At 30.3% G+C, this 15,060-nt stretch overlaps 1 protein-coding gene across 1 annotated transcript; it reads right to left on the minus strand.

Annotated features, from left to right (window-relative positions):
* Window positions 1–1,948: 1,948 nt before the first annotated feature.
* On the minus strand, window positions 1,949–7,013 carry LOC106418029 (protein PHLOEM PROTEIN 2-LIKE A8-like). Its single transcript, XM_048762348.1, has 2 exons — window positions 6,510–7,013; window positions 1,949–2,352 (listed from the first exon to the last, which is right to left on the minus strand). The coding sequence occupies exons 1-2, from the start codon at window positions 6,986–6,988 to the stop codon at window positions 2,142–2,144; spliced, it is 690 nt and encodes a 229-aa protein (XP_048618305.1). The 5' UTR covers window positions 6,989–7,013; the 3' UTR covers window positions 1,949–2,141.
* Window positions 7,014–15,060: the final 8,047 nt, after the last annotated feature.

Consider the following 15,060-nt stretch of genomic DNA (forward strand, 5'->3'; position numbering starts at 1 on the left):
TCTGAACTCTTTGTCGAAATAGAGTAAAATGTGGGATTACTCTATATATAGAGTATCATTGGAATATAACTCAATCTATTATTGAGTTATTTTATTTTAACAAAAAAAATAGAGTTTACCATTGAAAACTGTCTTAGCTTCATGATTTCTAAATCTTTATGAATTATTCTTGTTCTAATATTATTTTTTTATAGTTTTCAACTGATTTACTTACACTAACTAGGGGTATAGCCGCCGCGCAAGCGCGGGGCCGGATACGTTATTGATGCATTGTGTAGTCTTATGTATGGGATTTTCTTTTTTTTAAAAAAAAAAATTTGTGTTGTATATAATCTATATTATAATAGATTGATTAGGTTGATATGAGAATAACCGATGATTTTTTATGTGTTGATATTTCATATCTTATGTGTGGACGTCTAAAAGAGTTTCCGATTTATCTTCATGAATTTGACATCTAGCAACATTTTTCCCATGAATATGTCGGACAGAGACCCACATATCCGCTGAGATTCAACATCTGATACGCTGACTAATTGTCATTCTCATTAGCTACCCAATAAATCTGCAAGCTGTGCAAGTATAAGAAAATAGTTATCTCCCACAGTTTAGAAACCCCAAACAATTGTGAAACCTTTAATTAGACATAGAACAAGAGAATATACATAACCCTATAAATATGGTCAAGGCGAGATCTTTTAACAGAAACAAAAAAAATGAATCTCCATGAGCTCCTCTCAGGTCTATGTAAACTCTCTTAATCCGTCCAAGAAGCTGTGTTTCTTTTTCATTGGTTGTTCCTGTAGTTGTCGGCTATGTAAACGATTTTGTTCACCTCCTCCTTGAAACTACCAATGTGTTCTAATTCGGATTTGAAGTCTGGGAAATTAATGAATCCCTCCATGGCGTACATATATTAGTGGACAACTTCGGAAAGTAGAACAAACAACAAAGAAAAGTTATATTAATCAAGTTTTCAGTAGGACTATAAAATTCTATCAAATCAAAGAGTTTCAATGATACGCGACACTGAATAGAGCGGTTTAGAGTGTAATGGTTTATCATCAGAGGTCATAGTTAAGCGACGAAGTGGGAGAACCCTAGGCTTTAACTTAGAGACGGTGAAAAAGAATAGACGAGTAGACAATTAGACGGTAAATTAAACCGGGTGCGATAGACCGCAAGTTAATTAAAATGACCCAACAACCATTAATTAAAATGTCTTACCTTTTAAGGCTTATGTAGAAACCGGGTGCGATAGACCGCAAGTTAATTAAAATGACCCAACAACCATTAATTTATTACACAGCCCTGTACAAAAACTCACCGCCGAAAGCCGTAAAATCGCCAGAAAAACGTAACTCGGGCAAGATTTAGACTGATTTGGTCCGAAAATCGGGATTTAAAAAAAATAATTACTCGTTTCATCCTATAATCGAGTAGTATATATAAAGATTCATGATGTTTTCATGAAAATGGCAAAAACGAAGAAATTGATGTATAACTCGTGAAAATTTATGAGCCGTCAGAGTCAATATTGTAGAAAACCTAAAAGTCTAAAGAGAAATACGACTTGTAAAAGTCATAATTGCCTTTAATTAAACTTAATCATAAAAACATGTAAAATACCCATTGTTTCTATTCGAACTTGGGTTGTTAGCTTTTTTAAAAATGTGTAAACCGCTGCACTAAGTGATAGTTATTGTAATTAAGTTTTTACAAATAGATAATATATTAAAACAAAAACATAAAGATAGGTTCCGCCAAAATCTATATTATAATGATTGAGTTTTTGCTCTCTGCTTAGAGTGTCCACCTCATCATTTCATTTATTTTGGTGGACACTCCAAGGAGATAGAAAAGTTCAATCATTATAATATAGATTGTTATGTTTAGGCACTAAAGATCATTAAGTTCAGCATGTCTTAGTTACATTCTTATAAAAGTATATTGCAACTTTAGTCTCTGTGGATGTGACATTAAATAATAAAATTGTTGTTGTATACATGTAATAGGAATTACAAGGATTCAAGCTATAGAGATCACTCGGCCATATAAGTTTTCCCAATTCAAGCCATACCAACAACTCCAACAAAACGAGTTTCGTCGTCATTGCAGTCGACATCAAGCTTTTCCTCCAATTACTTCAGGCATTGTTTTCCTGGTTTGATACTGCTTGATGCCATGTTAGAGCCTTCCTCAGGATTAGGGTTGTCTCCTCCCTTTCCTTGGGGCTTAACGTTTTCTTCTCTTTTTCCTTGGGGTTTAGGATTTTCTTCTCTCGGCGGTTTATCTTTGTTTAGGTAATCCTGAATATGTTTTGCCATCTTATCCGCGAAATCCGCTTCGTTACTGCAGAGGAACAGAGAGGGAATCCCAATGAGGCTCATGCAACAATAATGTCACCATAGTCATAGTGACTGAACTGTGATTTAGAAATACTTTCAAATATATATATTGTTAATGGAGATTTTAGTTTAAAATAAAGATTCCTCTTTCATGGCTAAAGGTATACTTCAGAAGATACATCATAACAAAAAAAAATACAAACTTTATATGATAAAGCATTAAAATATAACCCACCACCATTTTTAAAATAATTGAGAACGATTAAATACAAAATACATATAAAATGTTTTTTATTAAATTCATTTTTTTCACTACTCAAATTTCCTAAATATAATCTTGGCTATAAATTTTAAAATATTTTCTCTTATAAAAACACCACCTCTCAACTAGAAATCTAATATAAAAAAACTCAACTAATTTTTGTTAGTAGTTTAACTCCTCCATCTAAAATGTTGTTAAATAAAAATGTGTATTTTAAAACATAAAATGACATATACAAAATAAAATATATTTTAAAGTTTGTTCAAACAAGATCTTCAATATGAATCAAGATCCAAAAATTCTAAAAGTGACGGTAATTTGTTTTTGCAAATATAAATCGTGATTACTTAAATATAATTTTAGTATATATTTGAAATAAAATTTGCTTTTAATTTGATTTCAAATATCACACTAACTAATAGCATTTTTTTACAAGGATTTCTTGTTAGTCTTGGTTTTGATTGGAAAGAGAAATCTTAACTTTCAGTTTAGAGATTTTTTGGTTTTTGATTAAAAGTAATTCATATTATTTGAACATGTTTTAAAACAGATATTATTTTGATATTTAAAATACACGGTTTTCATTTAATAATGGTCAAAACAATTTGTCCATTGTAAAATCCCAATATATTAATACAGAACATTTTAAAATTTATAACATGTAGTTTGTACTAATTAAAAAGGTGTCTTGCCGAGTTGTCACGTAATTAGAATGCTAATTTTACTTACATGGCGGTTTGAGAATCAATTGAGAATTTTGTTAGTCCAAAATTGAATTGCTAAAGAATGTTATATTATATAGTATGTTCATTATGGATCATTCATTTATCAAATTAAAAATATTATATATTATTTCCTTAAATAAAACCTACGGAATTACCTAATGTGATTAAGATATATATGGCAATTAATAATTTTAAATAATAAAGATTTGCTAACAATTTGTACACTTTCTATCATTTTTGTTCAATTATTTATCACTAAAATTAATTACACAATTGCATTAATCATATAATAAAAATTTAGTTTTCTTGTATATGTTGTATTTTGAATTTTTCATAACGAGCATAAATTACTAAAATTGTTAAAAGTCTAACATAACGAGTATGCAATAAGTGATTTTTTGACCTAAAATATTTTTAAAAATGGGACCAGCTCATCACTAAACAAATTATGCAACAAAAAAGTTTTTAAAAAAGTGTTGAATGGCCAAAAATATTAATTCGATCAAGAATATAAATTTTATTTTTATATACGATATTTATTAAATAATTTTCTTATAAATTCACCATGCGCAAGGCGCAGGTCTTATCCTAATAATTGGTTAAAACATTAACAAAGCAACATTTTCAAAACACTTTTTGTTATTAAAAATATTGTTAACAGAGAATTCAAAATATCACAATTACATTTTAGACTAAAATATTTGCGGTGGTATCACAATTACTTAAGGAGTTTAATATTAGATTTTTAGTTGAGAAGTTTTTATCAGAACCATGTAATATTTTTTTCGTACTAAAATAAATATCTGTGTTGACTATTGAGAACCACTAATCTAATAACAGGAGATAATTATCTACTTCATTAAACCATGTAATATAATACACCACCCTTAAACAATATGAAACAATTTATATTTCCTAAAGAAGTTAATTTAGACTCCAAATATTATAAATCACACAGAACCGTACTTAATAATAACAATATATATATATATATATATATATATATGTATATATGTATCTATATATTTTCGTTATCACTACAACCGTACTGCAGTTATTTTCCAATTGTTATGCGTGTTATCATTCGGATCCTTAGAGATATCTTATATATTAAAACAGAAATCACAATCTTGATTTATGTGTGATTTTTTTAAAAAATGGATCTAATGGACATATTTCTATAAATTCATATTACATTTAAATTTAATCTCTAATCTTATCATTTAAATTTTGGGTCTACCAGAAATTTTTATTGGGCTATCAATAATTGGATTTAAACAATAGATGATCCATTGGATTTATAGATAGTATAAATTAAATAGATATAATTTAATATTGTAATATTATACCTCCATATGTTAATTATTTAAATATTTGTCGATGTTAACTTTTAAAATTATAAAGTTTTTTTTTAACTAACAAAAATCATACGAACAATGATTAATCTTTACTACCTTAAACAAGTGAATTTCTTTTTAAACTATATAATTTATTTTAAAAATTAAACAAAAACTAAATGTTTAATTATTTACTCGATAATATAAATCTATGAAGCGAAAAGTTTAATTTTTTAAAAACTTTCTAAATTTGTAAAATATTACAATATATTTGAATATAACAATAAAATAATATTTTACTAATCATTATATATATAGTTACGATTTTAATAATGAAATAATAATCCGAAAATATATATATATAGAAGAAGATACAAATACATGTGAAAGTTTGAAACAATCTATTCAATGAAAAAAATATACTGTAAACTTATTATGTTTTAAAAATTGATAGACACATATGTATTATAATATATATCAATTTAGGATTGAAAACAAAATGTTTATATAAAAATAAATGAAAACAAAAACCTGCGCGGTTGCGCGGGTCGAGATCTAGTCTATATTACTAAAATTGAAGTACAAATGAGAATTTTTTGGAAACATTTATAGCATTATAAATTAGAACTTTTTGGAAACGTGGATAGCAGTACAAAATAATAATTGCCTATTTTTAAGTGATTTTTTACATATTTTTGTTTTATTTTTAATCAATTATAATCACTTCATTTATTATATTTACTAAATGATTTGACATCATTTATTAAATTCATTTTCTCACTTTTTTAACTACTTCATTAATTATATTTACTATAATATTTTGACAGCATTTATTCGACATATTTGAATCAAATTACTTTATTTGCGACAAGAATTCAAAATGGTTGACAAATTTTCTTTTTATTTGTTTACATATTAATCGGGTACGAGTTTTTTCTTTTGAGTATCAGGTTTTTTTTGAGTTTTGAAACTAGGTTTCACTCGGGTAATATAAATTTTCATGTGTGTTTCGAATCGGATCTTCCCAAGTCCAGATAAATTTAGTTTTGATATGTAGAAACCTACAAATATCCAAAAACTATTGTATCTGATGCCAATTCGGATATTTGTAACAAAATTAACAATATTAACAGATTCAGTTCAGATATTTTGAATTTAAACTAAACTTAACCTAAAAATAACCAAAAGTAACAATATTACCCTATTTGATTTGAATTCGATTATGATAACCAAAAGTAACAATATTACCCTATTTGATTTGAATTCGATTATGATGTATAGAAACCTAAAAATATTCAATATTTACGCAATTAATTATATTATGACACATATAAAATATATAATACTAATTACGAAAAAAAAATATCAATTTATAAAAAACGTAAAGATTAACAGCCGTATGGGCGTGTGGGTCAATTTCTAGTATTGAATTAAGAGCATAGTCTTTTAGGCATTAAAAAAAAGGTAATAATAGCAAAAAGGTATAAATGGGCTATGTGCTTTGTTTATATTAGTTCTGTTTTGGTTGAGGTTTTGAACTTTCTCTTATTTTTTTCTCCCGACTCAGAACATTTAACGTACGAGTTTCGACATTTTAATCTAAATCACAAATCACAAAAGTTAAAGGTCGAGTCCAAAATCTAGTAAATAGTAAATACCAAAAGCTAAACTACAGTTCCATATAACACCAAACTGAAAACGTAAAAGGCAATCCTAAATACTAGTCTCAGGGTTTTTCTTCACATCAAAGATAAAAACCTAGTTCGTTATATGTTCCCAATAAAAGGTCAGAATCACATCATGTTGAAAAAAATCTATGTTATGTACGTTAAGTTACCTGTTTTCTAAATATCGCATCGCTTTCTTGCCGCTAACGTCCTGCAAAGCTGCATCCCACTTAAGGATTCGGTCGTCTCGATTACAATGATTTTCTTTTCTCCACAGCTTCCATAGCTGAAGACCAAAACTGCCCTTCAGTTTCTTCACAATGGATATCTCTAACTTATAGAATACTGGAATAACCCGGAGAGTGCGTCGATCCACACACTCTTTTATCTTCACCAGCTCGTTCAAACACCAATCTGACTCCGTGTACCTGCTCGATATGATCGCCACCGCCACCGTGGACTCCTCAATCTTTTTAAAAAGATCCGTAAGATCATCACCTACTTCCAATTTATCGTCTATAAAAGCATTGATCCCATTTTTGTGCAAGACGTCATGGAGATAGGGGGCAAAGTGGCTACGCAGGTCTGCTCCTCGGAAATTGATGAACACTTGTGCTTTATCGTTGCGAGATGAGGATGACATCATCATTTTTTTTTGTCTTTTTGGTCTGCAATTAATTGATTGGAGAAGCAAATGACGTCTTCTTAAATATAGCTCATCTGACCGCGTTAATCGTCGAGATTACAAAATATAAGAATCAAAGTCATGGTACTAATACTATACTGGTCATTATTTTATCAACCGATGCTAAAAAAAAGTTTTATTAGGAATACTGTTTCTTTAGAGGCATAAAATTTTAATGACCAACTAGATGATAAAAATAGTTTTGATTTGAATCAACGATCACCTAGCCAATATAAGCATGAATGTTTTTTTTATCACATAAATGTTTCACTTCTGAAATTTCTTTATTTTTACTTTTGAAGGCCTTCTTAATTGTTGATGAACTTAAAAGAACTTGTATGAACAATTTTCAATTAGCAGAGTGTGATCTCCGGTGTGGTATTTGTGGGGCAGAAGAGGAATCCATCTATCACGTTATTTTTGAATGTCCACCAGCACTTCAAACATGGGCTTTATCTCGAATCCCTTCCCCTCCCGGAATCTTTTCATCTTCCTCCGTTTTTACTAGTCTGGATCATCTTTTTTGGAGACTTCCAACGGATGTTGATTCAGAGTATTTTCCATGGATTATCTGGTATATATGGAAAAATAGGAATGACAAAATTCATAATAATAGGACTGTAAGTGCTCAAGAAATTTTGCGCAGAGCGGATGTGGAAGGATCACTTTGGGCTGAAGCCCAACTCTTGGTACAAGAGAATCAGGGGTTTCCACCGACAGATGGGAGTTGGCAGACATTGGGGTCCTCTCGAGTTTGCTACATTGATGGGGCGTGGAGAGAACATGATGCTTTTACAGGCCAGGGCTGGTATTGCCAAAAGATAAACTCAGAGGACGTAATGATGGGCGCAATGAACCTTCGACGTAGCCTACCACCTTTTCATGCTGAATGTGAAGCTCTGATTTGGGCAATGGAGTGCATGAAGACCCTGCAGTTCTCAGATGTAGTATTTGTGACGGATTGTTCTCAATTGGTGAAGATGGTGTCCTCACCTGAAGAATGGCCGGCGTTCGCTACACACATGGAAGAATTCTGCCGAAGTAAGACTTTCTTCCCCAACTTCACGATCAGATATATCTCAAGGGCACAAAACACAATGGCGGACAAGCTTGCACATGGTGCGAGGAGTTCTCCTTCAGCTATGCTATATGTCGATTCTTTACCTCCGGTTCGGCTATCTGAACCGGTGGCCCCATAGGCTTCTAGTCTATTATGATGTCAAAAAAAAAAAAATATCTCAAAATGACCCTCAGAAAATTGTGTAGAGAGTTTAGATTAGAGAAAATGACTAGGATAGCACTAAAAAAGTTTTTGTCACAAATATAACTTTTAAGAATAAAAATGACCAAAATAGCACATAATGTTTTATTAAAAGAGATAAATATACAATTATACCCCAAATGTAAATTAATTTAGACATTAGGGTTTAGAGTTAAGTAGTGGGGTTTAGGATTTAGGGTTTAGGGTTTAGAGTTTAGGGGTGGGGTTTAGGGTTTAGAGTTAAGGGGTGGGGTTTAAGATTTCGGGTTTAGGGTTTAGGATTTAGGGTTTAGGGTTTAGAGTTTAGGGTTTAGGGTTTATGTTTTAGGGTTTAGAATTGGGGAGTGGAGTTTTGGAATAAAATTTTAAATTTTGAAAAATAAAAAAAAAAGTTTTAAAAGATAAAATGCTATTTTAGTCATTTTAGTTTTTGAAGATTATTTTTGTGACATAAACTTAGAAATGTGCTATTTTGGAGATTTGTCCTTTAGATTATAGTGGTTTCTAAACGTAAGATTTATATTTATTTTTCGCCGTTGTGATATAGTTAGAAGGGGAGTTCGTTAAATGCTAAGTGGCAAGGGAAGTTCTCATGGAGTTTGTTTGTCTTTTGAGAGCCTCCCAACATCTCTCTTGCTCTTTGACCATTTTTTTTATAAAATTTTTTTTTCGTCTAATTATTCGATGAAATCTCCTCATTGGAGACGTTCTTCTTAGCCCTGAACAATTAACATGGTAAAAGCGTATAAATGTATCAATGACTGCAAGCGGAACATAAAAAGAAAAAGTTAATCTGAAGGAGTGTATTCAATCTAAAATTTGAGGTGATTTGATTTTTAATGAGGTTTTAGATGATTTTAAGAAATTGCAGAGAATAAAATAATTTTTGTTAAACCACTTTAGAATATCACCTAAAACCATGAGATTTGATTTTTTATTTTTTAGCTAAGAAACTTCACTCAAACACTCTAAAATCACTTGAAAACTTTAAAACTTCACAACTTAAAATATTTCTAATAACAGTGAATTTCAGAGTACTTTATAAAATGTCAAGTTCTATAACACTGGATTTTAAATGAGTTTTTAAAATTCATGTTTTAATAACAGTAGATTTGTCGTTTTGACACAAATCACCTAAAACTTTCAATTGAATACACCCCTTACTTCATTTTCGTTGAATATTTCAAAATTATAAAGATAACGTCATTTGCATTTATATTAATATTAGTATGTTAATTGACCCAGATAAGTTTTGTTTGACTTTTCACTTCGTAATAGTATATAAGAAACCTAGCTGCCATAATTTTTTCTCCTTTTAATTGGTTATTTGAATGTTTCAATATAATTTGGAGGAACAGATGGAAAGTGATTCATTTTTTTTTAGCATCGAAAATAAATAAGCTAAAAAAACTTAGTTTGCATCCACCAGGGCTAACCATCTTGGAGCACATCTGTTCACATAAGGTATCCGGAGTTCGAGTGATCGGAAAGTGATTCATTTAGAAACAAGTTCTACCCAAAATTTTGTAGAATCGGAAATAGATACAGTGAAACGAGCCATTTTAAAACGTAAAAAATTATTTTTTTAAAGAATGGAAACGTTTTAACAACGTACTAGATTTTGATCCGCGCTTAGAAAGCGCGAATTTGTTTTTTTATTTATTTATTGATTGAAAACTGATTTACAAACTGCCATTATTTTTGTTTCGGACCATAACAATTGAGTTTTTAGGTTTTTATCATTTGTTTTTTTTTTCATTCAAAATATGGTATTTGTTCGAAATATGGTAGTTGTTCTATAACAATGTTTGAGTTTTAAGATTTGTTTTCATATCCGACCTAAATTCATGGTTGAACCTACAAAACCCGATACATTGTATATAATCCGGTTCGGATTTAATGAAAAATTCGTTAACTAAAAATAACCCGGTAAAAACCCAAAAACTCACTATTAACCATCAATATGATACCATTGATCCGATAAAACACAAAATATCTGATAGTATTTTTTAAAAAAAAAATTGATTAAATTACTCATATATTTTTTAATATTACATAAATTAGGGATTCCTTAGAATTTGATGAAATTTTATTACATTATCAAGATAAAAAATGATAATATATATAAAAAAAATTTATTGATATTACAATATTAGTTTATTTTTGTTATTAATAACCTACTATAATTTTGTGTTTTTATTTTAGATTTAAAAATTGATTTTAATATAATTTTTAAAATATTCTTGAACACTCGTAATTTTCATATCAATATTATGTATAAAATGATATTATACATGGAAAAATGATATTCAAATATGTATATAATATATGGTGTAGGATATATGATTTGGTTTGTATTGAAGATTTGTATAATATTCAAATGATCTATTTTGAATATTGATATATATATAGTAGAACCTCTATAAATTAATAATGTTGGGACTTTAAAATTTTATTAATTTATAGAGATATTAATTTACAAAAGTTTCATTTTTTAGTTTTTTTTTCTATTTTTGAATTTTTTTATTGATAAAATAAGAAAATATGTTATTTTACCGTATATAAATTATTTAAATTTTAGAAATTTGACTTTCTTATTATTTTATTATCTTATTTGGTGTATATTTTTATGTTTCACAGAATTTTTACATGGTTTTCGATATAATTTTACTAAATATTATGAAAATATATTAAAATATTAAGAAAAATAGAAGTATTTTCATTGTGAATATAAAACCAATAATATAATGTTTAGTTTGTACTTATATAAAATATATATAGAGATAGATTATTAATTTATGATTTTAATGGGACTATATATTTACATGGGAATTTTAAAAATATTATTATCTTATTACTTTATAGATTTGTGTCATATTTTACTCCGGCCCGAGTTGGGACCGACGAAATTTATTAATTTATAGAGATTATTAATTTTTCGAGTATTAATTTATAGAGGTTCTACTGTATTTAAGAAAATGATATTTTCATGTTTGTTAATTTATTTATAGTTCATAATATATTTATACTTATATTAAATTTAAAGTTAGTATATCTTTTAAATATATATAGGTCCATTATTTGTACAATGTTATTTTTTTGATAAAATTTATCAAAAATAAGTAATGTTTTATATATTCACAGGTTATTTTTAAATAAAAATATTTTTTGCATTTCTAAAACAGAATCACGAGTCTATAAAATAGAAACACAAGTTTCCATCGCATCGCATTTTTGGAATGAGACTTATAAGAAAGTGTTTCTAATGTGTTTTCAAGAGATTTCGATTGAAAATGTTTTCGAAACACAAAATGAACATCAACCAAGTTTCCATGCAACATAGGTTTCAACCAAATCAGAAAAAGAAAATACATAATTATATTTTAGAACATAGAATTACAATCCTAGATATCTCGCTAGGTCGCAAATTAATTTAGTAGCGAGTCCACTCTGTACCATTAAGAACTTTTTTTGGAGGCTGACTGGATGAACCAATAGGGTATATTAAAAAAAAACTATTTAGGTTGATTACCTTGTCGATTACCATCATTGTAAACTGCCACGAAAATATTATCGACCATTCCAACAAACCAGACGACTAATAGGGGGCTGATCCACCATTTTTTTATTTGGGGGCAGATTTGACTATTTTCCCTGCTTTTTTATTTGGGAAAATATCTCATCTTTTGAGAAGATTATAAATCCTTTGTACTTTATGAAATATTGATTTTTTTTTTTTACTACCATAATTTATTTGTTCATGATTGTGTAATTTCTTGTTAGATTATGGGGGATTTTGAAAGTTTTTTTTCACGGTTTGGTAGATAGGTTTAATTAATGGAGTGCCAAATTTATTTTATTGAGTTAACCATCTGTATATTTCTGATCTTAATGCATGCTAATTGTACATCTAGTTTTGATATTGGAAAGTCTTTGGTTGAACACCACATGATTTAATGGTCTGAACTAGATTAAGGGTGTGATTGGTATTGGTTGTACGTACTGTCCACAGCTCCATTTATTTTTACAGCACTAAATTCACAGCAATCAAGCTTTAATAAAAATTTCAAAATCACGGCTCTTGAAATAACCTACAGCTGTACAAGTACTTTGTAGAGCCAAAAATACAGAGCAATTTTTTGGAGCTTTCTATAAAATTCTAAATCAATAAAATCTACAGCCACAACAAAAAATCTACAAATATTTTTCTACAGCAAATTTTTTAAAGCTACAGCCATTACCAATCGGACCCTAACTAGACTACTTTTAAATTTAATCTTATATAGTATGATTCAGATTCAATAAGATAAATAGAATTTATTAGTCTACAAAAGTAAAATTATTGAATTAATGTGGTGCTCTAGGTAGCATTTGATTCTCTTATTGAATTCTGAATGATTCTCACACCCAACACTTTGGTTTTATTGCTTCCTTGTTATCTTCAACATTTGCGTAATTTTATATCAATCACAACAAAACTCAAATATTGTTCTTAATAATTTGGTGTTTATCGATAAAACTGAAAGTGTTATTTCCTTTTTACTTTCCATAAATTTAATCTCAAAATGGTAACATCCTCATTATGATATATGATAATATATGGTTAAAATTTTAAGACAGTTGACTTGACTATCTACGTTTCTAAAAACATTTATTATTTTGGTCACTTATGTTGAAAGAATTCCAAAATTAAGCGTGATTGAACTCAATTAATAGAAATATAGATATTTGTTGATAAATAGTTTATGATACCATGCGAATGAGGCCAAAACACACAAAAAACATTATATGTTGATTACATGGTCAATAATTAAGTCTTTCGAGTCTCCACAAGTTTAATGCACGGGTCATCGGCTGGATGATGGGTCCATGAACCAAGAAAGCGGGTGTAGAAGACCCATTGACGAGGAGCAGTCAGGCAATGATCAGAGATGGTTAGCCATCTATAATACCACTTGTAACCTTCTTATATGTCCCTCCCGTTTGCCCACAACGATCCCTCTTTTGGATCGTAGGCCCACAGTCTAATGAATCATTAATTGAACATACGAATTATTTGATAATGAAAAAAGAACATACGAATTACATTCCAATGAACGAATAAGAAGAATGTTAGAAACATTGATTTAAACACGAAAAGTAGTACGATACTCGCTCTGTTTCGCGTCATTCTAATTTTTTTTCTTGTTACACAAAAAATGTCAATTTATAATTTCAATGCAAATTATACTTACTTTTATCTAAAAATTAATTGTAAACTACATTGGTTTTTTCATAGTAAGTTTACTGGAAAGGGCTGCTTTTAGAGAGAGAGAGAAAGGAGATCTGAGTTTTCTCTCCGGCGTACGGCCGGCGCGTGAGCGTCCGTGCCGTCGCCAGAACCTTTATTCCTTTTCATAGAGGTTTCTTTTGGCCTCTTCTTCGTCGCCTCTCACCGATCGCTTTGTCTGAGCTCTGGATTGGAACCATCCTCCAACGGTGGTTTCCTCGCGTGGAGGGAAGACGCGGTCGCGTGGAGGCTAACGGCGTCAGAAGAGACGCTTGCATGTGTCAGTGGTGATTCTGGGAGATGGAGGCTATCACAGATCCGTCGTCGCCGGTTTGTTTTCAGGGAGGTGGAGGCTTCTTCAGCTTCGCCGTCGCCGGTTCTAGTTCCCGGGAAGGGGAGGCTTTCTCTGCTCCGTCTTCGCCGGTTTTGGCTCCGGAGGGTAGGGGCTCACATAGCTCTACGCTGTCGGTTTAGGTCCCCGTTCTCTTTTGGGGTTTTTTTTCTTTGTCTTTACTAGTATGGATTGGGTGGAATTTGCGGTGTGGTTCTTGTCGTTAGGGTGGTTGTTCGGATTTGAAGGGATGAGCGATCGGTAGACGATGAAGCTCTCCATTGATGGCGACGACGACAAGAGAAGGAAAGCATAGTTCTTGAGTCTCGGGCTTGATATGCCCAGTAGGTGGCATGGATGTTTGGGATGAGCTCTCGGTTAGTCCGATTACGCTCTCCGTGACAAGCGCGACGGAGGAGAGCCATTCGACGGTAACAGCCGGGATGAGTCGTCTCGTGATTGGGTTAAGCCGACCCGGGTTCTTTGGTTTGTGGGCCTGTCGGGGTTGGGTTTGTGGGCCTGTGGGCCAGTTTGTCTAGGGTTAAGCAGGTTTTGATAATTGGGCCGTGAGCCTTTTATCTTTTAATTTTTTGGGCTTGGCCCATTTTCTATTTCAATGAAATATTGACGGAAAAAAAAAACTACATTGGTTTTATAAATAATTTTATTTATCTAAAATACTATTGGTCAGAAAGATATACTCCCTCTGGATACGAGTGTAAGATGTTCTATATTTTTATCTTGTATACAGATGTATGATGTTTAGAGATATAATTAATGCATTTATTTTTAAAATTTAAACATAAATTAAAAAGTAAAATTATAAGTGGTGAAACTTTATTGATATAATCAAAAAGTAACAGCTAAAATATTGTATTTATTTTTCTTAATATGTGTGTAAAATCTTAAACATCTTATATTTAAATCGAGAGTGAATAATTAAATAACTTACGTATATTTCTGCTATTTTTTTTAGTCCGTGTAAAAAAAGTCAAAATGACACTTATTGAGAAGGGAATAAGATTTTAGGATATACGCCCTGATATTATCTAAAAAAAAGTGGATTGCATTTAATATTTTTTGAATGACTCGAGGTGTCGATCACAACCGCTATTCGCGCCTCTTGAATATTAAATTTTAGTGCGCCCAATGTTACGAGCGGTTTTGTCAGCTGT

This window comes from Brassica napus, chromosome C7 (genome assembly GCF_020379485.1).
Source record: "Brassica napus cultivar Da-Ae chromosome C7, Da-Ae, whole genome shotgun sequence".
Classification (NCBI taxonomy): domain Eukaryota; kingdom Viridiplantae; phylum Streptophyta; class Magnoliopsida; order Brassicales; family Brassicaceae; genus Brassica; species Brassica napus.